This window comes from Canis lupus, chromosome 10, assembly GCF_003254725.2.
Source record: "Canis lupus dingo isolate Sandy chromosome 10, ASM325472v2, whole genome shotgun sequence".
Taxonomy (NCBI): Eukaryota; Metazoa; Chordata; class Mammalia; order Carnivora; family Canidae; genus Canis; species Canis lupus.
The window spans coordinates 21,036,385-21,062,943 of NC_064252.1; the positions used below are offsets into that span (position 1 = coordinate 21,036,385).

General features: G+C 44.4%; 1 protein-coding gene across 5 annotated transcripts in view; it reads right to left on the reverse strand.

Annotated features, from left to right (window-relative positions):
• The window catches only part of ATXN10 (ataxin 10), a 163,259-nt gene that overhangs the window by 50,778 nt on the left and 85,922 nt on the right, over positions 1-26,559 (reverse strand). The window contains exons 10-11 of one of the 5 annotated variants that reach the window (XR_004803215.2): positions 2,751-2,838; positions 570-710 (exon numbers count right to left, since the gene is read on the reverse strand). The exons of 1 other annotated variant lie outside the window; for it this stretch is intronic. Coding sequence is in view for 2 of the 4 variants with exons in the window: in XM_035696262.2 (XP_035552155.1) it covers positions 2,758-2,838 (81 nt within the window). In the remaining 2 variants the exon portion in view is untranslated. Of the gene's footprint in view, positions 1-569; positions 2,839-16,851; positions 16,947-26,559 lie in introns of those variants that run through there. 3 more of the 5 variants (XR_007413417.1, XM_035696262.2, XM_025456529.3) reach the window with 3 other exon arrangements.

Consider the following 26,559-nt stretch of genomic DNA (forward strand, 5'->3'; position numbering starts at 1 on the left):
ATGCTGGTGTAATGTGTTAGCAGCCACAGAAAATAGTAAAGGCACAGACATGGCTGTGTCTCAATAAAACTTTATTTACAAGAGGTCAATAGGCTATAGTTTACCAACCTCTGCACCAAATTCTCACAACAATCAAAGCAGATGAATGGGAACCAGAGAGTCAGCTATTAAAGGGCTCTGTCCCAGGTCATACCATGGATCTCAGAGTTCGTACCCTTTCCTCATGGTCTCTACGAAAGGGAGACCTGCAGATCTACCAGGCACTCACAATTTGCTTTTTGCACTTTTATGCTATAAACCAGAACCTCAACTCTCTTTTCCATCTTGAAATGAGAACCATGACCTCAGCATGTTGCTGGAGCTTAAGTGCACAGGCAGGTGTGGAGGGGCGTGGGCAAGTGCACAGGTATAGTTAATCCAAAATCTGTTTTCACAAGAAAATCTGACCTTACATTAAGTACCGTGATCTGGAAACAATGCAAAGACTCCATCTGGAAGACAGGCAGGGCAGAGGATTGGCCATTTCTGTTCTCATAAGGAAAACAGCCTAACCAAAACTAAACACTAACCTGGTTAAACGTGAGGCTGAACATAGCTGAATGCATTAATCATCAGACAGGATAATAAAGGAAAATATGCAAGCTCTCTCCCAACTGTTTACCACTTGTATTTTTCTTGGAACAGAAATACATTTTATATATTATATGAACCTGTAAAAAACACATGCCTGGTAAAATATTTGAACACATACTCTGTATGAAGAGTACTAAAACATAAAATGTTCCATCATCATAAAAGAATTTTGAGTTCACAAAGGTTTAAACACTCACCCAACTCCAGCTATGGTAACACTACATAACAAAACTTTACGCTAATATCACTGCACACTTTATGCTAACTGGATAATCTTGATAATTATAGACTATTCAGTACGTAGCAAAGTATGACATACTTCTTCATGCTGGTCAATCTCAGGAACTAAGGTATCACTTAGGAGGAACAGTAAAATTTAAATAGAAAACTAATCAATTATTTTCAAAGTTAAAAAGAAGTTAAAAATAGCTTTTGGATTAAGATTACAGCTTATAGATTTATAAAATCATTCAAGTCCAGTGCTATCCACTATCTGACTGACATAAATATTACTTGGCGCTGGCAGTTCAACTCAATACACTGATTTACTGAGAAATTACATGCAAACTGATATGTGAAAATAAAAAGCTAAGAAAGGCATAGTTCTCCCATCGAGAATTTTACAAACACATGTTTATCTCAGACTCACCAGCACAAAAATGAATTAGAATATAAATGCTTAAAAAAACAAAAACAAAAACAGTCATAGCAGCAGTTAGTATTTTGGGGTGACGTCATATACTAAAAGAATCACTTGATAGACTTTACCTAAATGCAATCCTGCAAGATATAACGCAGGCATTATTTTTCTCTGTGGAGAAAACTGGGCTTCAGGTGTTTTGTTTTTAAATATTTTATTTATCCATGAGAGACAGGCGTAGGGAGCCTGCTTTGGGACTCGATCCTGGACTCCAGGATCATGACCTAAGCTGAAGGCAGACGCTCAACCCCTGAGCCACCCACGTGTCCCCAGGTATTCTTGCCTCAAATCACACAGCTAGCGAGCACCTGCCACCTTCAAGTCCTAAAGCTCCTTTTGCACCACACTTTAATTCCCTCAAATCCCCAGAGTTCTAGCTCAGAGGTCCAAAAACAGGTCTCAGGGAGTCCATGGCCCCTGCAAAGCATACAAAAGGTATAGGGCTAGGGTGTGTAAGCTTTCCTGAAAGGGCTAACTTTTAAAACAGAAAAAAAATGAAGGATGGTGAGATGCAAGACACATCTCATGTATCATACCTAACAAGTCCAGTCACTGTCCTATAGAGCCCTTTCAAGACCTATTGCTCCCAGCTGTTGATATACTTCTGAACAGAGAGTGATTTACCGTTCCTCTCTGACCGTAAGAATGGAAGTGCCCTGATAAAACCCAGGCGCGCACTCAACTCTTCCACCAGAATGGAAGGATCTGTCATTCCTTCCCCTTAAGAAACCCACGCAACCCACGCACAAGTTACAAGGCTCAAGACAACACCACTGCAAAATGTTTGGCTCACTGGGGACCATTTTTGCTTTTCTAGAAATAGGAAGATTCATTCTACAATGCTCTAGGAGTTTATCTGGAGCAGCTAGGCTCCTGAGAACTGCTCTGATAATACCACCAGCTGCTGATTTCTTACCACAAACCCTGTGACTCTTGAGAGAGTGTTTGAAGCAAAGATAATGCTTTGGCAAACCTTCTTTGGGGATGTGCATGTCAAACTGCCTGGTAAAGCCCAAAGTGTGATAAAAAGATTAGTCATTATTTACGAATCAGTGGGGGACTTGAGGCTGAGGGGAAGCGTGGCCCACCATCAGTGTAACCCCTAAGCCGGTGGGTTTTCCTGCTCAACCCCAGGGTTACACAGTGTATTGCCATCCTGATCTTAGGGACACGAAATGATGTGAAAACCAGAGTTCAGAGGTCATGTGACATGCTCGAGGGCGAGGATGTATAGCCACAGGCTCTGTGGACAGCCGATCTCGAGCTCAAGCTGAGGGACAGATGGATGGACAGACAGATGGATGGGGGTGCACAGGCTGGGATGGAGCCAGTGTGCTGAGGAGGGGCCACACAGCAGCTCCCCTTCCTCTCCTGAGCTCTAGGTTTCTATTCAACAACAAAATGGGGCTTGTCTCACCTCAGTCTCATACGAGGGCCTGAATGATGTGATGAAAGCTTCTATGGTCGGTGTCACTATGTGAGAGTGTGAAGACCTGCTTCACAACCTAAGGCACAGACAGAGGAACAGAAGGGATCCTTCAGCATGGAGACTGCAGACACTGGTTCACACAGCCTCCTTCCACCGCAGGACATCAGGCTGCACCTGCCTCACATGCAGTTGCACTAGGGAGGTAAGGTGTCAGGGCAGACGCTGAAACAGCCCAAAGCCTTGCTCTCACTACATTTTTCAATATTCATTTCATTTTAGTAAACTTGAAACACTACAGAGTAATCATTTCTGAACCTCATTCAACAGGCAAGTTAGTAAATGTCTGAACACAATAAACACAGCTATGTATGGACTCAACATGAACATCCAGCAAGTGCTGCACCCCTTCTACAAACCCTCACAGGTCTTGTATTTTCCAACTTCAGTCTTAATTTCTTATAAAATCTTAACGAAGCCGCCAAGGAGTGCTTAAGTTAATGGTCCTTATGCTGAGGTCCTGGATGTGAGTGGAGGGATAGGACACAGAGCCCCATCTCTGAACCACTGAGCTACTGGTCTTGCTGCCAAATACACACAAAGAGGCATCTTGATGTGTCACAGATGCCGACACTCTTTTGTGGGCACACATCCATCTTCTTTCCCCTACCCACTCTGCCCCTCCTTTTCTAAGGATGGCTAAGGACTGAGGGGCAGTGTTTCTGAGAGATGGCCCCAGGCCAGAACACAACCTCTGGAAATGGGGCGGGGGGGGGGGGGGCAATCTGCTTGGTCAGCAAGTGCTTCTGGTGACTGCACACTGGTGTTTTAGAATTAAGGGGCACGGGGTGGGGGGTGGTGTTTAGGGGAGGGAGAAAAAAGGCAAGAAACTACGTTAGTATAATGTTTCCCACCTCCGAGCCTCCATTTCCACTGTGTAAAAACCACTTAAAGCTCATTTTTCCTCTTTAAGAACCTGATCTTGATGATTTCCTGATTGAGACTCTCTGCTGCACAACACTGGTCAGGACCTGGGAGGCAGTGACACACGTCAGGACAGCACTTGGAATCTTAGTCCGGGTCTTTTTTCAACAAAGCAGCTGTTCTCTCCCCCCAAGGCAGCTCTGGTTGTCACAAGGAAGGGCCTGGAGACTCTCAAGAGTTCTCCCACTGAGCTGCCTGCCCTCACACTCTCGCTAAACTGTCTGAACTCTAAAACTGCTGACACCCTGGAAGAGGGATGGGGCCACTGCACCTGCTCTCTCTCCACTCAGGCAAACGGTGTGTGGCCAGACTCCCCTGGGTGGTGGTGCACCAAGCTGTAGGTCCACACCGTGCAGCAGGAGGCGGTCACACAGGCTTCCCAGAGGGTGTGTGAGCATGCCCAGACACATGCACAGACACACACACTGGAAGGGGGGGGCCGGGGGAGCTGGAGCACATGCTACAGAATGCCCCTTTCTGTCCAAAGCCCAGAAGATGCTCGGTTGCCATGGTTTTGCACTTCTTTATAATTCAGTTCTACGGGCCATTCTCTGTGCCCAGAAAAGACTGGAGTAAGTAAGAACTCTCTGCAGTTAATTCCAGAATAGGAAATCGTTACATACAACTAGGCCTGCATATAAACATAACTACTTTTCTCTTATTCTTCCAACAGTTGGGCCTGTTTTTTTAGACATCATGCCATTTTTTCCTTCTTCCCACTTTCTTTTCCTTATGATTCTTTTCTAGTTTTTGCTTCAGCTTTAATAATTCCCCATTCAGTAAAATGTGATTTCTGTTCCCGTTCAGCATCTTTAGAGAAGAGGGAAGAAGAGACAGACATTGTAGCATAATCAGAAAAGGCTTAGCAGTGCAAGATGACAAGAAACAGCAATCAAAGGCATACAGATTGAAAAGGAGGAAAAAACTTCACCCTCATTCAGAGGATATGACTGTCTATGTACAAAATGCCAGAGAATCTATTTTTTAAAACCTCTAGAGTGAGTTTAGTAAGGCCAACACACAAAAATCAATCATATTTCATGTATAAGCGATGAACAAACAGAAACTGAATCTTTTTTTAAAATACCATTTATAATAGTTCTTCAAAAAGGGAAATACTTAGATATAAATCTAATAAAGCATATGCAGGATCTGAATGCTGGAAACTACAAACCATTGATGAAAGAAATCAAAGGAGCAACTACATAACCAGAAAAACATTCCTTGCTCATGGGTTGGAAGACTCAGCAGCAATAAAAGTATCAATTCTCCCCCAAAGCAAGCTGTAGATTTAACTCAGTTCCAATCAGTCAGAGCAGGGTTCTATACAGTTACAGACAAGCTACTCTAGAACTTACGTGGACGGGCAAAAAAGTAGAAGAGCTAACGTGAAGCTGAAAGAATCTACTACCCAATTTTAAGGCCTGATACAAACCTATACTACTCACGCCAGGGTGGTACTGGTAAAGAGATATGAAGACCAGTGGTACAGAATTAAGTGTCTGGAGACAGGCCCACACAAATAGAGCCATCTGATTTCTGACAAAGGTGCAAAAGCAATTCAACAGACAAAGGATAGTCTTTCTGACAAATGATGCTGAAATAATTGGTCATCCACATGCAAAAAATGGCAACTTGACCTAAACTTCACATCTTCTACAAAGACTAACTCAAATGGAACATAGATCTAAACACAAAACATAAAGCCATAAAGCTTTTAGGAGAAAACATATGAGAAAGCCTTTGTAATCTTGGATGAGGCAGAGTTCTTAGAATGGCACTAAAGGCAAGACCCTTAAGAAGAAAAAACTGACACACAAAAACTTCATCAAGATTATAAAGCTCTTGCTCTGTCAAAAACAGCCACAGAACTGAGAAGACAAACTACAGACCGAGAGAAAATACCATGGATCGCATATCCAACAAAGAAGTTGTACCCAGAATATATAAAGAACTCTCAAAACTCAACAATAAAAATCTCAATTAAAAAATGGGCAAAGAAACTTCACCACCAAAGAAAATACACAGATGGCAAATAAAGCCCATGAGAAAATGTTCACCATTGTTGGCCATTAGGGAAACACAAACAAAAAAAATGAGATCCCACTACACACCTATTGGAATGATTAAAATAGGAGTGCCTGGGGGCTTAGTCGGTGAAGCGTCTGTCTTTGGCTCAGGTCCCGATTCCAAGATCCCAGGATGGTTCTCCCTTTGCCCTCTGCCCCTCCCCCTGCTTGTGCTTTCTTGAATAACAAATAAAATCTTTAAAAAAAACAACAAACAGTTAAAATAAAAACTAGTGATGATGCCAAGTGCTAACAAGGATGTGGAGCAACTGGAATTCTACTATACTGCTGGTGGAAATGGAAAATAGTACAGCTACTCTGGAAAAGGGTTTGGTGGCTCTTATAAAACTAAACATATACGATCCAGCAGTCCTATTCCTGGCTATTTACTCTAGAGAAATGAAAACTCAAGCCTAAATCCAAATGCTCATAGCAGCTTGATTTGTGATGGCTATCAGGTAGAAGCCACCCAACTGTTCCTCAACAGGTGAACAGATGAGGGAATGTCAGTACACCCGCACGATGCCATACTATTCGGCAGTAACGAGGAATTAACTTTTGATCACTTGGATGATACGCCAAGACAGTATGATGTGTGTGAGAAGCTGGTCCCAAATGTTACATATATTATATGATTCCATTTATATGAAACTTTCAAAAATATAACACCAGTGGCAGAGAAGAGATCCCTGGTTGCAGGGGTTATAGTCGGGGAAAGGACATGACACGAGGGGGGTTTCTGGGATGGTGGAACTGTTCTGTATCTTGATTGTGGTGGTTGCATCAATCTATATACATATACAACAAATTCAAAGAGCTGTATATTCCCCCAAAAAAGTCAATTTTACTGTATGATGATTAAAACCAGAAAAAAGGCTCAAAAGATAGAATTCTCAGCGGATGAAGGAAGGTGGCTTTTACACTTTCCTCAGTGCGCCAGTTCCAGGAGGTGTACCACACTTTAGGGCCATCAGACTGGAGAACTCCATCTGCAGGGACACTGCCACCAGGTCTTCGGGAAACTTCCCCAAGAGAGTGCTCTTCTTCCAGCAGAGCCTCTGTGCTCTCCTGCTAAGAAGGGCCCTCATGTCAATCATGCAGAAAAGGCTGACCATGCAACATACCTAGAACCTTCTTTAATTCTGGTGTGAAGAGAAGGAAAAAGACATCCAAGGGAAGACTTTGGAAAAGACAGAGATGTCTGTGGTCCACTCGCCTCAGACGCCCTTCTTGGGAGAGCTGCTAGAGTGGCTGGAATGGCTCACAGAGCCCTGTGGGGATTCACAATCCTAGCAGGAACTGGTGACATTCCTGATGGGATGCAGCCATGAGTGCCCTGAGGAGAACAGGGCCAAAGAGACTATAGTCCCCCAAAGGTGGTCAGACTCTGCGCCAACAACTGAATGGGAAATAGGCAGCCCAGGGGCAGCCAAACAGCTGACCTAGCATTCTCCCAGGCTGGCTGAAGTTCCTTCTGTATGGGAAGGCTGCTGTCTTCTTTTTCCAAGTGAACAGTTTCTAAAAGGCCACACAGGGAGCAATGAGGGAAGCCGGGGTCATTCCCAGGCCATGTGATCAAAGCAGACAGCTCACTGGCTAACGAGTCAAGGCAAGGGCTGGAAAGTGTGAGGTTGCTGGATGCTGGCCCTTAGCTCTGCTCTTGTCATGAGCCCTCGCTGGTCCTGGACTGGACTGGCAGCAGTGAGTGCTGGTATGCCTGCATCTGCCACCCCATGACGGGCCTTGCTTCATCAGGTCCCTCTCTCCCATGCTTGGACACCTGCTCTGTGGACAGCCCTCTACTTGGCCCGTTTAAGGGCACTTCAGAGCCCAGTCTGGGTACCCTCCAGCTCATTCACACAGCCCTCAGCAACGGTATTTACAGATTTTTTGAGCTTGCTCCATATAAAATATAAGAAATACATCTTATATTCAACTTGAATATATGTGCACAAGATCAAACTCCTACAGAAACATAGGGGTGGGGACATCCAGTCACTCGTGTATTCACCACATACCATCTATTATCTTTCTCACATCATTTGTCCCACCTGGCTCCAGCATTTATTACAACATGTGTCATTCTTGCTAAATCATTCATGTGAAAAGTGAAACATTTTCTACTCTAACTTATCTCATTTTACAAAACTTCTGGCTGTGACAAATGAAATTGGTTTAATAGCCCATTAATGGGTTGCAATCTACATTTTTTTAAAAAGATTTTTAAAAATTTATTCATGAGAGACACAGAAACAGAGACATAGAGAGAGGGAGAAGCAGGCTCCCTGTGGGGAGTCTGATATGGCACTTGATCCCAGGACCCCAGGATCATGACCTGAGCCGAAGGCAGATGCTCAACCACTGAGCCGCCCAGGTGCCCCATGCAATCTACAATCTACAATTAAAAAAAAAAAATCTACTTAAAATGGAATCACATAGATCTAGGTTTCAATCTTACTTTGCCATAACTGGTTTGGGCAAATTCCTCCTAGGACTTTGGTTCCTCGTCTGAACGGCACAGGTAACACCTCTTGTAGGTACAGGCTAGCATAAAGCACAGGGCCTGGCGCTCAGCAAGCTCTCAGGAAGTTGCAGCATTGTTAGACCACAAACACCAAAATCTGCCTCGGGGGCTTCTCAGCCTTACCATCTGGGACACAGCCTGCTCCAAGGAACTGCATCCGGTATCCTTATTTAGAAGTCTATTTATAGAGTGGCAAAACACTTGTGGTAAAGTTTACTTTTTATTCAACCAATGTATCTATAACTTGCTTTCCATTAGAAAATTGTATTTTTTAAACTTCCTGACATTCTTTCAAGTTTTTATTCAGATCTGGCTCCATTATAGAATTCCTCATTCAGCAAATATTTTCTGAGTATCTAGCAGGCGCTGTACCAGGCTACTCAGGGAGACAAAATACAGGAGGCCTGGCTCCTGGCCAGCAGTACTCCAAAACGGCTCCATGGGCTCCAAGGTGGAATTATACCTTGGTCCACTTTCCTTGACCAAGTCCACTAAAGATTCTCCCTGGCTTCAGCCAACCTGGGACACACTCTTTTCTTCCTCTGCACCTTTGCTGGTATAATTCATTCTTGCTGAATATTCTCTTTGCTGCCACACAACTAACTGATGAATTGGTGTCTTAAGTCATCTTCAAGAGTGATGAAAGAGAATTCCTGCATCTTTAGCATTATGCATTATGAGCATATGGATTTTTATGTATTTGATGTTTTAATCCACTACTTGATTTTCCTTTTCATCCCCTAGCCAGTGAACAACCCCTGTATCGCATTGACACTGTATATAGTCTTTAACAACTTCCCTGCACATCTGGGTGTCCAAGGGACATCTTCCCTGTCTCCGGCTCCACCTAGAGCCAGTCATTCCTTCAAGGAGCCTGGGTTCATTTTAAAGAACAAGGATATCAAGAAAACACAAAGTGGATGCTACAGGGGCTCAAGGTTCATAATATTTTTCAGTGAAAAAAGCTGGGAAATAAATACTTTCTGGAAGGAAAATTATCAACCATGAATGCATACTGCTTGTCCTGACTTAAATTCAAAACAAGAGTTTTTAAACTTCTTCGCTTCTATATCTGTGTCTGTTTTAAGCTGCAAATCTTGCTTCCTAGCAGTATAAACACGACTGTTTATCCTAAACGCAGAGTATGTGACATGCACATATACATAAGTATGTAAGCATGTGTAAGTATGTATTTCAGAACGGTCCCAATACTGGTCCTCACAACACAATGTGCTCTATGATTTCTCTGTGGCGCTTCTGTCCTCAGGATGTAGCCCACTAAGGCAATACGGTTAAAACGTTTTAGGGTCCCTTTTAATAACTCTTTCTGTGTAAGAGCTAGATTCCTTCTTTTCTTGCCCACCTTCTCATTTTCATTTGAGGGTATGCAGCTGTATTTTTAAAAATTTGTGAAATTAAGTAAAACACACAGGATTTTGAAGTAAAACAGGGACATGCAGAGAATTCTCATTTCTATCTCTCTCTATCCCTATTCTATCTATATTTAAGAGAATATTCTATCCTCTTAAATTTTAAAAATTAGTCTATTTTCTTGCAGTTTCTCTTTGAACATACATGGGAAGTGTGAGTGTGCACACAATGTGTGTAGACAGTCATTCACATTTCTCCCTATGTTACACAAAAGATAGTGGAGTGCAACTGTCCTCTGTGGCTGTTGTTTACATACAACAACAGACTGCTCCGCAGAATATACTGATTGAGGAGGACTTCAGTTATTTTTGTAGTGTGCTGTATTTCACTGTATGGATACAAGACTCCTTCCTGAGGGACATCTGGGTTGTTTCTGACTTCCTAGAATTATAAATAATGTACAGTTAATGGTCCTGAGCTCGTCACTGGGACAGACTGAAGAGTCCAAGAAGAACATGTATTAGCTTTGTTGGTCATGATCGAGTCCCTAGCCCGGGGGCTGCTGCAGGCCCACAGGTGAGATCCGGTGTCTCAGCATGTGGTTTCACATATACTTATCTCTCTGTGGGCAGGGCAGAGCACTGTTTTGTGGATTTGAGGGCCCTCTGCATTTATTTTCATGTGGATTGTCCATTCATGTCTTACATCCATTTTTCTATAAGGCCACTGGTCTTTTTCCTCATTTTCAGAAACTGTGTATTGTGGATGTCAGCTTTCTGTTCGTGATTTAAAGTATTTCCCATTTTGTCATTTATCGTTTGACCCTGCCTATCCTTTTGTGCCATGTAAAGAGTTTTGTTTTCTTTTTAGGTACACTTAAGTTTACCAAGATTTTTCTCGTACTGCTTCCAGACTGAGCTATATAAAAGTCTTCTCAGCTCTTACTTCATGAAGGAATTCAGTCATGTTTTCTTCCAACACTTGCAGGTTCAGGTGTTTTAACATGTAGATTTCTGTCATTTTGGAACCCAGCCAAACCAGTGCACAGTCTATGGGATGGATCCAATTTTATCAAAAGATACTGGATACCCAGTTCTCCCTACCACCATTTATAAAACTGTCCTTCTTTTCCTCCAATGCCTTGAGGCATCATCTTTATCATATATGTAATTCCCAAAAGCACTTGTCTCTATTTCTGGATTTTTCTATCCTGTTCTATTAGCCGGTTTCTTCATGAGCTAAGGCCGTACCATTTTTAGTTGTGGAAGTTTTACATTTTAATATCTGGTAGAGTTATCTATCATTTTTCAGAGACTTTCCTGGCTATTACTGTTCATTTATTCATCTACATAAATGTTATAACCAATTTATCTAGCTCTATGAAAAAACCTGAGGGTATTATTAGATCAGATTAAATTTATAAGTTAACATAAGGAGAAATGCCACCTGCATGAAATTGGGTCTTCCTGCCCCAAGCACATGGTGTCAACAGGGGCCATTTTCAGGCAAGATGCTTCCCTTCTAATCCTGCCTTTATGAGAATGACCAATATTTTGAACAGCAAGATTAAGGAATTTACGGGGCACCTGGGTGGCTCAGTTGGTTGGGCATCTGCCTTCAGCTCAGGTCATGATCCCAGGGTCCTGGGATCGAGTCCCACATCAGGCTCCCTGCTCAGTGGAGAGTCTGCTTCTCCCTCTACTCCTCCCTCTTCACTCGTGCTCTCTCTCAAATAAATAAAATCTTAAAAAAAAATAGATTAAGGAATTTGTGAGGAAATAATTTATGTCAGAGGAGTGACTTATGACACGAAGGTTTTAAAACATCTGCACTGAAGATATGAGTAACTCAAGAGGGGCGAACTTGGCAGTGCTGGGCAACATATGCAAGGGGACAGGCCAGCAACTTTCAAATCATTAATCCCAGTAGCTGCCTCTAAAGCAACTTTGCAATGAGAAACTGGGTTTAGAGGAGTTAAAATACTCCCCAAATCCTTGAAGATCAGCTCCTGCACGGTTGAATTATCCTCTCTCCGTAACTACTAACAAAATGTGGCTTTCCCAAAAGCCTGTCGTATGTCCCTCCCCTTGGCTCCTGGACCTATCTCACTCCTCTCCACATATTCCTCTGACGCTCGGCTGCAACCTGCTGCTTTGTATCATTCTTGCACTAAACCAAATATTTCTTTTACTGCTGCTCTAAGGAGCAGTGTTCCAGGACCAACTCAGGGTTGGGAGGTAATCTCCTCTGACTGCCCCTCCCACCCCCCAGCAACACCCCACCTATCAGCCTGACTTCAAACTGCTTCCCTATCAGCATGACTCTTTAAAATTCCTAAGAGTTTTTTATCATTTACAAAATAGAAAATTTATCATGTGATCATTTACATTGTATAAAACAGGATTACTGGGAATGGTTGTTGAAATTATCTGACTAATAAATGAACAGCAGAAACTAAGGATGTGAGGCTCTTCGCCATCAAAGCCCAATAACATGTAATATGGACAAGCATTGCCATAGTTGCTGGTACCCCGCAAGAAGGGGTGGACATTCTAGTTGTTTGACTTTGAGACAGAACATGTGAGCCGCAGAAATACCTGTTTCACTAACTACACAGCCTACCACACGTATGTGTGGTGTTGCAATTTTCGTTTGTTCCATCCTAGGAGTCTCATTTTCACACAGTTTTGGATAAATTCCTCGGTTGCTTAAGAGCCTATTTAGCACCTCTTCACCAAAGCATACAAGGATTGGATACCAAAAAAGAGAAAACCCTATCTTAGCTTGAATCTAGCCACAAAGGACGATGGGGGAAAAGTCAACAAAACTGTCATCGGTGGAAGACAAAGGGTAACAAACAGTGAGTCAGACACCGAAGTCTGGACAGACAGGCATGACAAACCCAGCTTAGCCAGACGCCAAGCTGAGGCCTTCTGGGAGTCCAGACTGGAAGGTGAAGGGCACACAAAGGAGGGGAGGGTGGCCGTGAGCACTGCCCACAGGAGAAGTCCTCCGTCAACTCCCAGCACACACCCTGACCTTGTGCAGACTGGCGCAGGAGGGTCGATCGGAAACCTAGCTGTCATGAGGGTGCTGGCGGGGATGGGGTGGGTGTACCGACTCAGCCCTCCTGACACAGAAGGGAAACGGAAAGACAACTCACCGCACACAAGTTAGACCTAGAAACACAGCCAGCTTCGGAAGTTAGGTTCATGCACAACATGAGAGTGCTCTGGGTCACCTGAGGTCTGCAAGACACGGTTCCAAGCGCCCAGGATGAAAGGTAAATGGAGAGGCTGTTGGAAAGGCCCAGGGAAGCCTGGTTGGTCACATTCTGGAGCCAAGTAATTACAAAGGTATTACAATGGTCTCAGTGACACTGAGCAGCCTGAGAAAAGAAGCAAGGGGAGACTGAAAACACTGCTGGAGGAAAGTGGTGAAAGACCTAACATAGCAGACTTCGCACACTCTGGGAGGCTCCTTACAAATAGTTTCCCCATTTACTCAGTCTGCACGGAGAGCCTACTTACAACTGGTGCTGTTCTGGGCACTGGGACAGTGAAGATGAGACACCTGGTCCCTGTCTGCCCTCCCTGCACCTCCACCCCAAGACCCAGGCCACCTGCCCACCTGCCCACACCTCCGTCCCAGGACCCAGTGTCTCTGCCCACCCTCCCCACACCTCTATTCTGGGACTCAGGGTCCCTGCCCACCTGCCCTACACCTCCATCCCAGGACCCAGGGTCCCTGCTTGCCCTGCCCACACCCCCATCTTGGGACTCAGGGTCCTTGCCCACCTTTCTCACACCTTCATCCTAGGACCCAGGGTCTCTGCTTGCTCTGCCTGCCCTCCCTGCACTTACAATCTAGGAATAGGAGTGTGGGTATGAAGCAAATACAAAACATATCCTGTAAATGCACAGAATGACAGATGGCAGGAAATGTGCCAGAGGAAAGGGAAGTGAGTGCCAAAGGAATAGGAGACGTGGGAGTGTGTGTGGGGGTGGGGGGGAAGAGGCGGGTAATGATTTTAAGGGAGGAGGGGCATAGGAAGGCCTCTGATTAAGATGAGCAAAAACCTGAAAAAATTGAGGAAGTGAGAATCTGGCAGAGAGAACAGTACACAAGGCTCCAGGTAGGGGCACAGGGCAGGAGGACTGCCGCTGCGTCAGAGCAAAGTGGGCAAGAGGGGTAAATTCCAAATTCCTCAGCTTGATACTCAAAGGCCTTCCAGAATCTTGACCAAACTTTTATTCACCACCTTATCTCCTTAGGAGCCTTCCAAAAGAAAATCTCCTTTCTAGACAGTTACCTCTTGTTCTCCTGGGAACACATCGGCCATCCTTCCACCCTACTCCTGTGCTCCAAAACTCTCTCCAGCTTGCAGAGGCTCTCCTGCCCTCCCCAGGATACTCTGCCCATGGTCACGCTTCCCCCGCTGAGCACTGAGCATTTGTCACTAGAGCAGGGAGAACAGGGAGGGATGGTCACAGGCAAGGTCATTTTCTATACCTCCTTCTATACTTCTATACCTCCTTCTATACTAGATGCCTACAGTCACAAGCTCTACTCCAGGAAAGAGTCCCTTGGTGTTCTCCACGCAGGAGTGGCCATGGTCTACACAAGTGCTTCTGAAATTGAACCTTCCAACCACCTGGGCATCCTGTTCTAGTGCAGGCCCTGATTCAGTAGGTGTGAGGTGGAGATTCTGCATTTCAGACAAAGCCCCAGGGGATGCGTCTGTGTTTGGTCCAGGGTCCACACTCTGAGTAGTCAGGGACCCACAACCTGGATGGAAACTGACCCAAGAGAAGCCATGCAATTATTCTCACTTAGGACCTGGAACCAAGACACAGAGGGACTCTATGTGGCAGCCGGAGGCCCTGAGCAGTGAGGTAAGGATGCATGAACAGTCGGCCAGAACACAGAGCTCGGTGGCCTCTGGCTTCTAAGCGCTTCAGATTCCCTGAGCTCTACTCCACATCCTCACTGTATCCTTAATATAGACTCTTAGGCTCAGCTTTTCTTGAGCCAGCCTGAGAGCAGCTAGAAGGAAGAGCCCTGACCAGACCAAGTCAGAGGGGAGGAGAGGTTACCCAGGAAAGCCCAACAAGTTTAAGGGCACACATCTAATTACAGTTGAGCCAATTAGGGTGAGAAAACTATTTTATTAAAGTACAACACAGTACAGAGACACATGCAAAGATGTCACTGTGTATGTGTTTTTAGTCAGCAATATTAAGCAAAAAAGAGAATGGTCGAAGGGATCCTGCATCTGGTGGAAATAATCTATTTCACCTGTCATGTGTCATCATAGAAGAAATGGCCACCCCTTCTGCCTGGCAGCAGGAAAGCAATGCATGAATACCTACTCTAGGCTGGACACACACACACACCCTAGCTAAGGTAACTGCCCTCTAGAAAGAAAAACAGCCAGTCAACGGAGACTCATACCAGGGAAAGAGTTACTGGGGGTTTTAGAAATGCCATGGCTAAGGCCAGCACAGACAGAGGGAATTAACTTTCCCCCCATAACTTCTATCCTCTCACTATTTCTCTAATTGCTAGAAGTCTAATATCATTTTGCACTAATCACTTTTAATTTTTGATGTTCAGGTTATGTATACCATAAAGTGAAGTAAAAACACAGGTTTAAATGGAAAATCTCTGAAAATCTGAAAAACCTGGGAGTCAAAAGGTAAAGGCTTACCTGGTCCATCCATCTGCTGAAAATCAGGACCACACCTACAACACCCCAGACAGATATGGTTTTTTAAAAAAATTATACTTCAATCCAGTTAAGTACAAACAGTTGCAACCCCATTGCTCTCAAACCAGCCTCTTCTGTTTAAGCCAACATTTGAAAAACATCTCCACGACGACCTAATTTTTTTTCAACTTTAATTAGAGACCGTTTAGACAAGCAACCAACTTCTGCCATTCCCGGAGGTATAGCTTAAAACAGATTTTTGTGTAATTACTAATAATGACTAGGCAAAAGCAGGGAAGAAGTACATGATAAAAGAATAAAGAGCAAAGGCTTGTATAAAATGTCCTATTCACTGGATTTGGAAATTAAAAAAAAAAAAAAGGAAAATAGACAGTAGCCACAAACTGTATTTTAATGCTACATGACATTTAATTTTCTTTTATTTAAAAAAAATTGTTTTTAAGATTTTATCTATTTATTCATGAGAACAACATGAGATTCATGAGAATATTCATGAGAGAGAGAGGCAGAGACACAGGCAGAGGGAGAAGCAGGCTCCCTGAGGGGAGGCCCGATGTGGGACTCGATCCCAGGACCCTGGGGTCATGTCCTGAGCCGAAGGGGCAGAGAGTTCTCCGACGCTCAACCACTGAGCCACCCCGGTGCCCCTAATTTTCTCTTTTAAAAGGAGTACCTAATATTCTACGATTTTATCAATTATTATTTTTGCTCCTACTCTTCCTATAGAGATTAGAGGGAACTGGAAAAGGTCCAAATGTCGCATTAAACCAGAGCCTGGAGAAGCTGAACGGTATTAAAGTACAACACAGTACAGAGACACATGCAAAGATGTCACTGTGTATGTGTGTGTTTAATCAGCAATATTAAGCAAAAAAGATAGAATGGTCCAAAGGATCCTGCATCTGGTGGAAATAATCTATTTCACCTGTCATGTGTCATTGCAGAGAGAAGAAATGGCCACCCCTTCTGCCTGGCAGAAGAGTAATTGTAATTGAGAAAGTACGGAGCACTCCCCCTGGAGCACTCCTGCTGGGCAAGGCTCCATGCAGGCGCTCAGGAGAGTCACGAGCAGGAAAGCATGGGTTTTACAGCACCATATTCTAGACGGTATCTTAACCTCGGCTCAAGCTCCCGAGCTGGTCCTTGTAGAAGGCACCGTGAGAAGCTTACTTCTCCCCGTAGCTGGCCCACGGACAGCCATATCTCCTGCGGCCCTGCCTTTCCTAGCTTCTTCCTCTCGAGTCTCCCCTTCATTTCCCATCTTATCTCCACACCCTTCACCGCAGAGGCCTGTGGCCAACTTCCAACTGCTTCCCCTATCTGGGATCCTCTCCAATCCTTCCATACTGACACTCTTACCAGTTGGGACAGGCTAGCTTATGCTGCAGTGACAAACAGCTCCGGAAATCCAAGCAGCCTAAAATAACAAAGTTTATTTCATGTTCACGTCACTCAGCTGTGTGGTCTTGAGTACATTACTTAACTTCCCCGGTCCTCAGTGTCTTCATCTGTGAAATGGGAAAAATAATATCAAGAGAAGTAAAGAAGTTTAGAGCTAAGTACTTAGAGCTTAGTACCTAGCACTCTAGCACTTACTAAGCACTCGGTAAGTAAGTGCTAACTGCTGTTACTCTGAGGAAGCTTCTGCTGATACCCTAAGTGATGATGATAAGCCTTAGTGCTTACTCCCCCTTCAATAGGTTACCTCTCCATTTAACCGTCTGTGTCCCAGCTGGACCATAAGTTTCTCGAGATTAAAGACTGCATCCGACTCACTTTTTGGATCCCAGAGCTTAGCAGTCTTGGCACAAGGTAGACACTCTGCAAATGCTTGCTGAGCAAAGGGGACTAATGTGGAATAATAATCCTTGATGCCTGGACAAACCCCACCCAAGATGGGTATATACGCAGAGGATGATCAACAAAGACACACTCTCAGAGGCACCTGGCCTGCAAGAAATCAGCGTGGAAGCACTTGCTGAGGGTCAGGAGTATCATTTGGGGGTGGGAAAGATTGCTTCAGGGGCCCTGAACCAGGCCACGGCATGTGCCAGGACCCCCAGGACGTGGGCCACTGCTCCCAGGGAAGTCTCAGCAAAGGAATGTGGATGGATTAGCACAAGTCTGTCTCCACCATAGGAAAAGAATGCAATCCAAGATTCCGCCCTGTTCCTCATTCCTTATGTAGGCCATTATTCCTCGGCACAATGCTGCACTGGCAGATAAAAGCCAGCCTCGACATGGTAGGATGTTCTTAGGTGATGAAAATGCTCTGTATCTCTTGATTGGGGTGATGGTTACACAGGTGTATGCATTTGTCGACACTTATCAAACGATTCACTAAATATCTGTGCATTTTGTTGTCTGTAAATTAGAGAGAAGCCAGTCACCACGGACTGCTCTACCCACCATTCTGGTTTCCTTAGCCCCCGTGAAGGAAAGAAGAGGGAGGGAGGGAAAAATTTATGAGCAGTTAGGCAAACCTGGCCCCTGCCGACGACATTATTAAATACTACTTATCCTGAAAGTTTGTGCCGCCATCAACACCCTTGGGCAGCCTTCCTTCCTTCCTTCAAGCTTCAGAGCCACGTGAATGATGGGGGATTCTCTACCCTGCCCCACTCTGGGCCCCACCACACAGCACTGCCTTCTAACCTCTATCGTAAAAATACAACTCTCCAGATAGCACGGTAATCCTTTTCCCTTCTAGCATTTTCCTTGAGGTGCTGAGTTACTTACGGGCTCAGACCACCTCTCTCACATCCTTCTCCCCAGCACTCAGCATCATGCTTGGCACACAGTATGCCCTTCACAAATATGTGTTTCTCTGGTGCTATGTTTTTAAAGTTCCCTTCAAAGATATGAGATATACTGACTTTAGATAAGAATGTTACTTCTAAGAAAGAATAATGTCTAAATTACATTAAATCTTGGTAACTCTGTAAAGGTTTAATCCCCTCGTTTTTGGATATGTATGAAGCCTACTGTCATGATTTATAAGTCCATAAAAGCCATATATTTACTGGGCAGAATAGACAGTAAGCCTGGAATGCATAACACAGCACTAGAATTCTTGCTATAAAGATTACTGATGCCTGAGGCTTTTAAAAAAACGAGATGTCACATGAAGCTGTTCATCAGGAGCTTGCCTAAGTATAAAACATTACATACTGCTCTATCAATTCCACTTTAAATTACAGCTCCTGGCATTCTGCTGTGAGTGTGTAGGCATGCGTGCATGCGCAAGCACACAGGCCAGCGTGTGTTTAAATTAACACCTGGCAACCTAAAACAACATCTTCAGATAATTGTCAGCACATGAAACGGTGCGCCAATGAAGAATTCCCCAAGCCGTGGACTGGCACACCTCAGAAGCCATCCTGAAATCAGGTGTGAGAGTCCACAGACAAGCTCAGGCTTTCAAAGCCAGTCGTTTGAGTCTAAAGTTTTGAACCAGAAATAACGACGTCTGAGACTAAAGTAGGTCTATCTCGAGCTGCAAATATGCAGTTTCATTTTCTGAGTCTTTTACATGGATCCAAAGTGGCCAGAAAGTCTGCTGTGCCACACGGAGGGAGACAGTGATGCTCCCACACATGGGCTTCAGGGGACTCTCCAAGCACACCAGCAGCGAGGTCACCCACTGCCTTCGCCGGGGAGGGCAGTGAGCAGGGTGGACAGTTCAGAGCCAATGGTCAGGCAGGAGCCCTGGAAGTGCAGGGTGACGGGCTGACATAGACTATGGGGGCTTCCTGACGCCTCTGTTCCAAGACAAAGGGCAACGTCACTCACTGCCGTACAAACTCCCAAGTGTCATCTCTAATCTGAATGTGTACATCTCCCCACAAAAGCTGAACTTTGTGTTTTCTCTTTCACAGATTTAAGTAAGTTCAATGAACAGTGTACACAGCAGTCTGAGAGATGCCAATTTAATAAATGTAGCCTCAAAGAGTAAGGCTGCTTGGGGAAAAAGTACATCCGGGCTTAATTTTCTAATAATGCCAAGCTGAACTGTTTATAAAAGGACAGTAACACTTAAGAGAGAAAAATATGTTAACTTGAGCATTTTCCTCATACTTTTAATTAACACCTAAAGTTCCAAAACAATTGGACTTTCGAGGTTAGTATACTCCAAACTCCTTGAATCCTATGCACAACGTGGGGAAAAAATCATCTGGACCCTCTCTGTATTTACTGACACGGCACTAAGGCTTCTTCTGAAACTGCTAGAAATAACTTCTCAAGATGAGAAACAACTCTGTCTTACAGAGAACACAGAAAGGACCAATTTCTTTCTCCCTTCAAAGTGCTGAATGAAACATCCACTCCTCCTTTGGACCACACTTGACAGGGACCCCGGGGGGCTGATGACACTTGGGGCGGGGGGGGGGGGGGCGCCTGTCAGAACCCAGAGCCTTCTTGGCCCTTCCGAGGCTCCTGCTGGGGCCTGGTGCCCAGACCAAGGGCAGTTCCTCAGCCAGGTGAGTGGAGGGTGCATGTTTTACAGAGCAGCTAGTACTACCCCTCTCTGCACTGAAGCACCGAGATATTTTTTTGTTTTGTTGTGTTGTGTTTGGGGTTGGGGGAGGGAGGAAGATGTAGCTGAGAAAGTTGCCAGGGCTGAAATTCCAGCAGGCAGGAGACACGCCCTCCCCTCCCGCTCCAGAGGCCTGCCAGTCGGATTTTTCCTGTCAACACCCCCGCCACCCACCTCCCTGCTCAGACTTCCCGGGCCCTCCTCCTCCACACCCCCAGCCCCCAGGCTGTCCGTTCTGGAGCTGCAGGTGCAGACCCAAAGTCACTCCTTGCCATAGAAAAGAGGGCGTGATCTGCTTCAGAAAACATCTGAAACTGTATCTCTCCTCCTAGTTGTGCTCCTCATGCTGGTCCCTGCGTCCTCTATGGTCATGCATCGATCCCACGGGATTCAATAGATTGAAAATGTGAACTCTGACAGCCCTCATGCCCCCAATGCTGACCATGGACAGAGATTGCTCTTAAAGGTCCCTGGTGGATTTTTCCAGTGGGTAAATTCAACAATGTCACGAAATCATACCCAGAAATTAGTCTCACACTAAAGCAATTATTCAAATGTCCAAGAGGAACATGAGCTAACTGCAGCTTGGGAAGGATTTGTAACATAAGATGTACAATAATACAAATAATACAAACGGTTCAACCTGAAAAGGACAATCATCTCCCCACCATACACACAAGGAAGCTTCGGATTGGCCCCTGGGCTTGTGAAGGGAGGAAGGTCTCCCTCACTTCTCAGGAGAACCACTGTCTGCCTGAGGGCCTCCTCAGAAAACGTCACACAAAACCTGGAAGGACTCTTTAAAAAGTTCGTCATGGCTATTTAACTGTTGTCTTTATTAAAGAAAATGTTATCCGGACACCTGGGTGGCTCAGCAGTTGAGCGTCTGCCTTTGGCTCCGGACGTGATCCTGGAGTCCCAGGATGGAGTCTGGCATTGAGCTCCCACAGGGAGCCTATCTCTCTCCCCTGCCTGTGTCTCTGCCTCTTTCTCTCTGTGTCTCTCATGAATAAATAAATAAAATCTTTAAAAAAAAAAAAAAAGAAATAAAATGTTATCTGTTAACATATAATACACACATAGACACTCATATGTAAGCAAAGAGAATAAATGTTGCTTAATCGTTTAAAGAAAAATCAAATATTAGTATTAAAAGAAAGTTTTGAAATGTCAGTTTTTAAAAAGCTTAAGAATTGTCTAGATAAGCAAAGACAATCCTATTTTAAATTTAATTTACAAAAACCTTACTCTTACACCTGAAAGATTGAGACTGGGTGTTCTATAGGCATTAATAGAAATCCAATCTGTGACAGACAGAGAAAACCGGAAGAATATCATTGGCTAACCATGTTCCCAGTAGACAACTATCGGAGATGTGACCAACACGGACTCTCGGCCAAACGTGGAGAGGAAAGCAGGCAGCTAGGAGGCGGTGTGGCCTGGTCTGGAGCCTGGGTCTGGAACAGGTGGATTGGGTCTGGAACAGGTGCACCGCTGACTGTGCATGACCTTGCGCAGTGTATGAAATCTGATGGGCCTACCTCTCCATATAAATTTATAAGACAGTGATAATAATATGACCTACTCTAGGAAATGTCATGAGCATAAATGCACTGATAGACCATAAGGGGCTGAGAGGATGTCTGCCACACAGTGTGACTACCCTATGCTGCTTCCAGTATCATGACTATTGCTATTATTCATTTTAGAAGTAATTAACTTTTCCAGGGGCTTGAATAAGACTTAAAATTTTATCTTTCCAATCGAAATAAGTGGCCAAGGTAACTAATGCCTTTTCTCCAAAAGAAGGTGTCCAAGTTACTACTCTTCGTGTTGTGAGGAGTGTGAGCAAAGAACAGGCCACACTGATAGACCACAAAAGTTAAGCGTGGTTGGCCTCTCCCAACCATCTTAGTGAGTTTGCACTCAGGAAAAGATGTTAACACATCACACAAATATGCACAAGACTGATAAGGCTTTCAAGTGTTTCCCCTCCGGCACCTGGGTGGCTCAATTGGTTAAGGGTCGGACTCTTAATCTCAGCTCAGGTCTTGATCTCAGGATCGTGAGTTCAAGCCCCATGATAGGCATGGAGCCTGCTTAAAAAAAGAAAAAAAAAAAGGTATTTCCCCTTCAAGGTGCATTTACATTTTTCGTAGATCTAAACTAAAAGAAACAAAAGGTTTAGCATGATGGACTCACACAAGAAAGACCTGTCTTTGCCCAGGGGAAGGGCAGCTCTACAAGACATTTCCAGCACAATGCAGGCCCGAGACTTCCTGAAGCTGACCTAGGAGGCTGTTTTCTCTCTCTCTGAGGGCGAACCTGCCTAGCACAGGACCATGTAGGATTCTCCTCCCTAGGGCCCTGTACTCAGCATTCTTGAGCTCGAGGCTGCTGCTTGGCAAGAGAGAACCAGCCAGTCCTTGTGCAGAAGGAGGGCAGTGACCATCTGCAAGCAGCTCATGGAGGGTATAGGAACTAGCGGAAAAAGAGCCTAGCCTTCTCCCTTGCTTGGCTCCCATTTGTGGGTGCTGCTTGCTAAAGAGCCTGTCTCAGAGAGGCTGAGGCCCGCTCCGGGCGCTCTGGGAAGAGCATCTACAGGGAGATAGACTGCTGTGCTCTGAGCTGGGCCTTCCCTCCACACTGAGAGGCAGAATGAATGACACAGTGGAATGCAGGCTGTGGAGCTGGACGGGATAAAATCAAACAGATCTTTAGAACGCCCCCTCGAGGACACAAAGGAAGCACGCATAAAAGGCAGTTAATGTTATCACCATCAATAATTATTCAATCCTCACAACGAGAGTATGAGGCAGGTTAATATTTTATGACAAAGAAACTGAGACTCTGAGAAATAAGTGGCCTGTACAAGGCTGCCTTGATAGTTAAGTAAAAAAAAAATACAAATTTAAACTTTCTTTTCCCCAAAATCAAAATGTTCCCACACTTGGGTAAGAGTGTGCAGATGCTAGAAGCAGGCAGTCAGGGGAAGGCTCACACAGTAGTGGGGACCCAGAAGCTCTGCTTGGCTGACAGCACTCACATTTGTGCCTAACCCTCCATGGCCCAGGGGTCCTGGGTGTCATGTCACCCTGTCACTGGGCAGACTCTATATCATCCAAGATGCCGGAAACAAAAAGCCAGAGAGGCAGAAAGAGGTGAAGGCGTTCAGGAGCCAACTGGACAAAGTCCCTAGAGGCTGGGTTTTCAGGACCACAGTGGGGGTGCAGGCAAGAGGCCTTCAGCCTAAAAAGGGCAGTGACAAGGAGGGAAAAACCCCAGGGTAGAATGAGGCCCCACTGGAGGCTGCCACTTCATGAAAACTCTGTTCACTAGTTTAATGAGGCTTGTGATTTGCCCAGAGATCTGGGGGAGGGGGACAGCAGGCCATTAAAACATGTGGGTGCTGGGTCCGCACTCACACTGCCAGTGTGCTACTAGAACCCCTATTCAAGACATAACATTAATACAGAAACTGGTAAACGGGTGAGATCTATAGGCCCTCTAGAATTCGAAGAGATGGAAGCAAAGATAAACTGCTCTTTAAAAAAAGTCCACAACCCAAGGACCAGGAAAACCCCTGGGGGCAAAATACAGAAAGGGAGGGACATAGGGAGGAAGAGAGGGATAGATGGAGGGAGAAAGAGGAAAGAAGCATTGCGGTGGGATGGTGACCAATGAGAAAATCATACCCTAAGGGCCAGAAATAATAAAACAATCCACAACAGCATAGAAGTATGGCAAAAGACTAAACATACGTAGAGAGCACAATGAAGGAATATGTTTCTGTGAAAGAGTGCCAAGATCAATCTTCAGAGACGAAAGATACTTTAATGAATTTACTAGGACACACAACTGCTCCAGTGGGGTTCAGAGCCCATCGGCCAAGGACATAAAGCCCTACGGCCCGCTGCCTGGCCACCTCTGCACCCCTACGTCCCACCCTCAGGTCTCAGGGAAAGCCAGCCCGCAGCAGGGGGGCCTGCACACAAGGCCACCCTTTTCCTCCACCTGCTGCCCTGCTCATTCTTCTCTGAAGGCCTAAATCCTGGAGGCTCTTCTGGAAGCTCCAAGGTGAGCCACTTATACCAAGCATTTACAACACTTCTACCGCCACTCTGAATACTTTACACACACCACTCTATTGGAAGGATCCATTTTTACACCTGTCTTCCCCTTTATACTGTGCATTCCTGAGGAGTAAGCACGAGGCCAAATCCATTTCTGCATTCCCCGTGTCTAGAGTCCTGGCTGATACACAGCATATGGCAGATACATATTTGTTGAGCTGAACTAAAAGCTCTTGCCACTATGCCAAATAGCATGTTCGTTCATACTTGGACTCAAAATTATTCCTGACTTTACTCTTAAGTGCAACACAGCAGCAGATTTAAATTCAAACTAAAATCCACAGCTTGAGACTAAATATCATTCTTGGTCCATTAGAATGTGATAGGTATGAAATTAAATTCTATTAGAACAAGATAAGCAAATAGGCTTTTAAGAGACTGAGGGAGGCCTTCAAGTCCTGATGAAAACAAGTCCATTATAGGGACATGGCTTTGATCCTCTTAATTTTGTTGCTGCCAGAGGAAAAAAAAAAAAAAAAGAACTAAATATGCTTAAGATCAAAACTGTTTCAGATGTGTGACAGACAGCTCCACTTCATTCTTTTAAAGAATGAGAGAACTCTCCACTATTTGAAATAAGAGCACTTTCCTCATTTAACCAAAGCAAGGAAGCCTGGGGAGATATAAAGAAATTTCATAATGTCAAGACCACTCAGAGATTCCTCAGGTTGGGATATATAACAGAAAGCACAGACACACATTCAGCAGAAGCTCACAGAGCTGAACCTGAATACCTGACAACATAGGGTAAATTAAAACTCCCGTTCCTTTGATTGGGGGGCGGGGGGGGGGGGAATGTTCAGCACATTGGAAGAATAACCTTTATGTTTTCTTCTCTCCCTCCCTCTCTCTCACACATTCTCTCTCACACATTCACACACCATCTACCACCTCCATCCCAGCTATTAATTATTTGTTAGCAAAATTATCTAGATACTATGCCAACATTTTACTTCTTGAAATATTTCCATTAAAAATATAATTGAAACTCTAACTGTTAAAGCCCCCGGACCTTGGCAGAGGAGGGCCTGAAATATTGTCCGGCCATGCACGCACATAGGAGAAAGAATAACTTCAGTCACTAATGAACTACATGTATTCTCACCTTATCAGAACTCTAGATGCAGACCCCTTACCCCCCACTTTTTTAAAAAAAGATTTTATTTATGCATGAGACACACAGAGAGAGAGGCAGAGACACAGGCAGAAGGAGAAGCAGGCTCCCTGCGGGGAACCTGATGTGGGACTCAATCCCAGGACCCCGGGATCACGCCCTGAATCCAAGGCAGATGCTCAACCACTGAGCCACCCAGGTCCCACCACCCTTAATCCTTTTTTAATAGCACTTTCTTGCTATTAAAGTAGTTCACATTCACTGTAAAGACTGCAAAAAATTTACAGGAAGAAGAAACTCATCCTTAATCTTACCAACCAGAGACAGCTGCTACTACTGTTGTAGTGTATCTGTTTGGGGTCATTTTGTTATGTGTGTATGTATTTGTGCTCCTTAAATACACACACATTGTAGACAAAGGTGAAAGTAGTAGCTCATTACATAGAGTACTGTGTGCCCTGTTCTGAATTCCCACTGACTATATTGTCCTGAGCACAGACTATATGGAAAGAGTAAATGCTCTCGGAAAACATGATTTTTATTGAATGTGTGTCTTATTACCATAACTTAAACATTTCCATTGAAGGAAAAGTAGGTTATTCCTAATATAACATAATAATGCTAAAATAAGCCGACCGTGACTAAAAGCTTATGTGTCTCCAGTGGATTATCTACTTTACCCCTCACAATCACCTTTTGCCATGAATACTACGATGCCTCCATTTTTGGTTGACTAAACCAAGGACAAATAATTAGCTCAAAGTCAGCCTCCCACTATCTAGCAGAACCTAGCTACAAGCTGGTTCAAGGAACCTTGAACCACTTATGTATAGTCAAGTCTCTGATATTCTTCATTATTCCTTCTCCATAAAAGATCCTTGGTTATTCTGAAAAATCAATTAATTAGTATTCCCGATTCCCATGATTTAAGCTGTAACACAACTTCATCAACACAGCTTTATTTTGGTGTGAGCTTAGCTCCTTTCACAGTTAACCAATTACTCTGGCTCTCTTGTAAAACAAGAGCTCTCTTCTCCTCTCTAGTTGGTGGGCTACCCTTGTCACATGCCAACTTCTCATTTCTCAGGGGTCTGCTTCCAAAGTACATACCCTCTTCACTAATGTATACACTCTGTATACTGTTGATTATTTTAGCTGTAAAGTATATTTTAAAATTGCTAAGACAATTATCTTCATGTTTTTTGTTTAGATTCTGGGTTTTTTCCCTTCGGTGAGGAATTAGCAATAAACAGATAAATGAGTTTAAAAACAATAGCTTTCTAATATCCCACATTTTCATCAAGGAACAAAATACCTCTCTCAGTTTATGTGGTTGG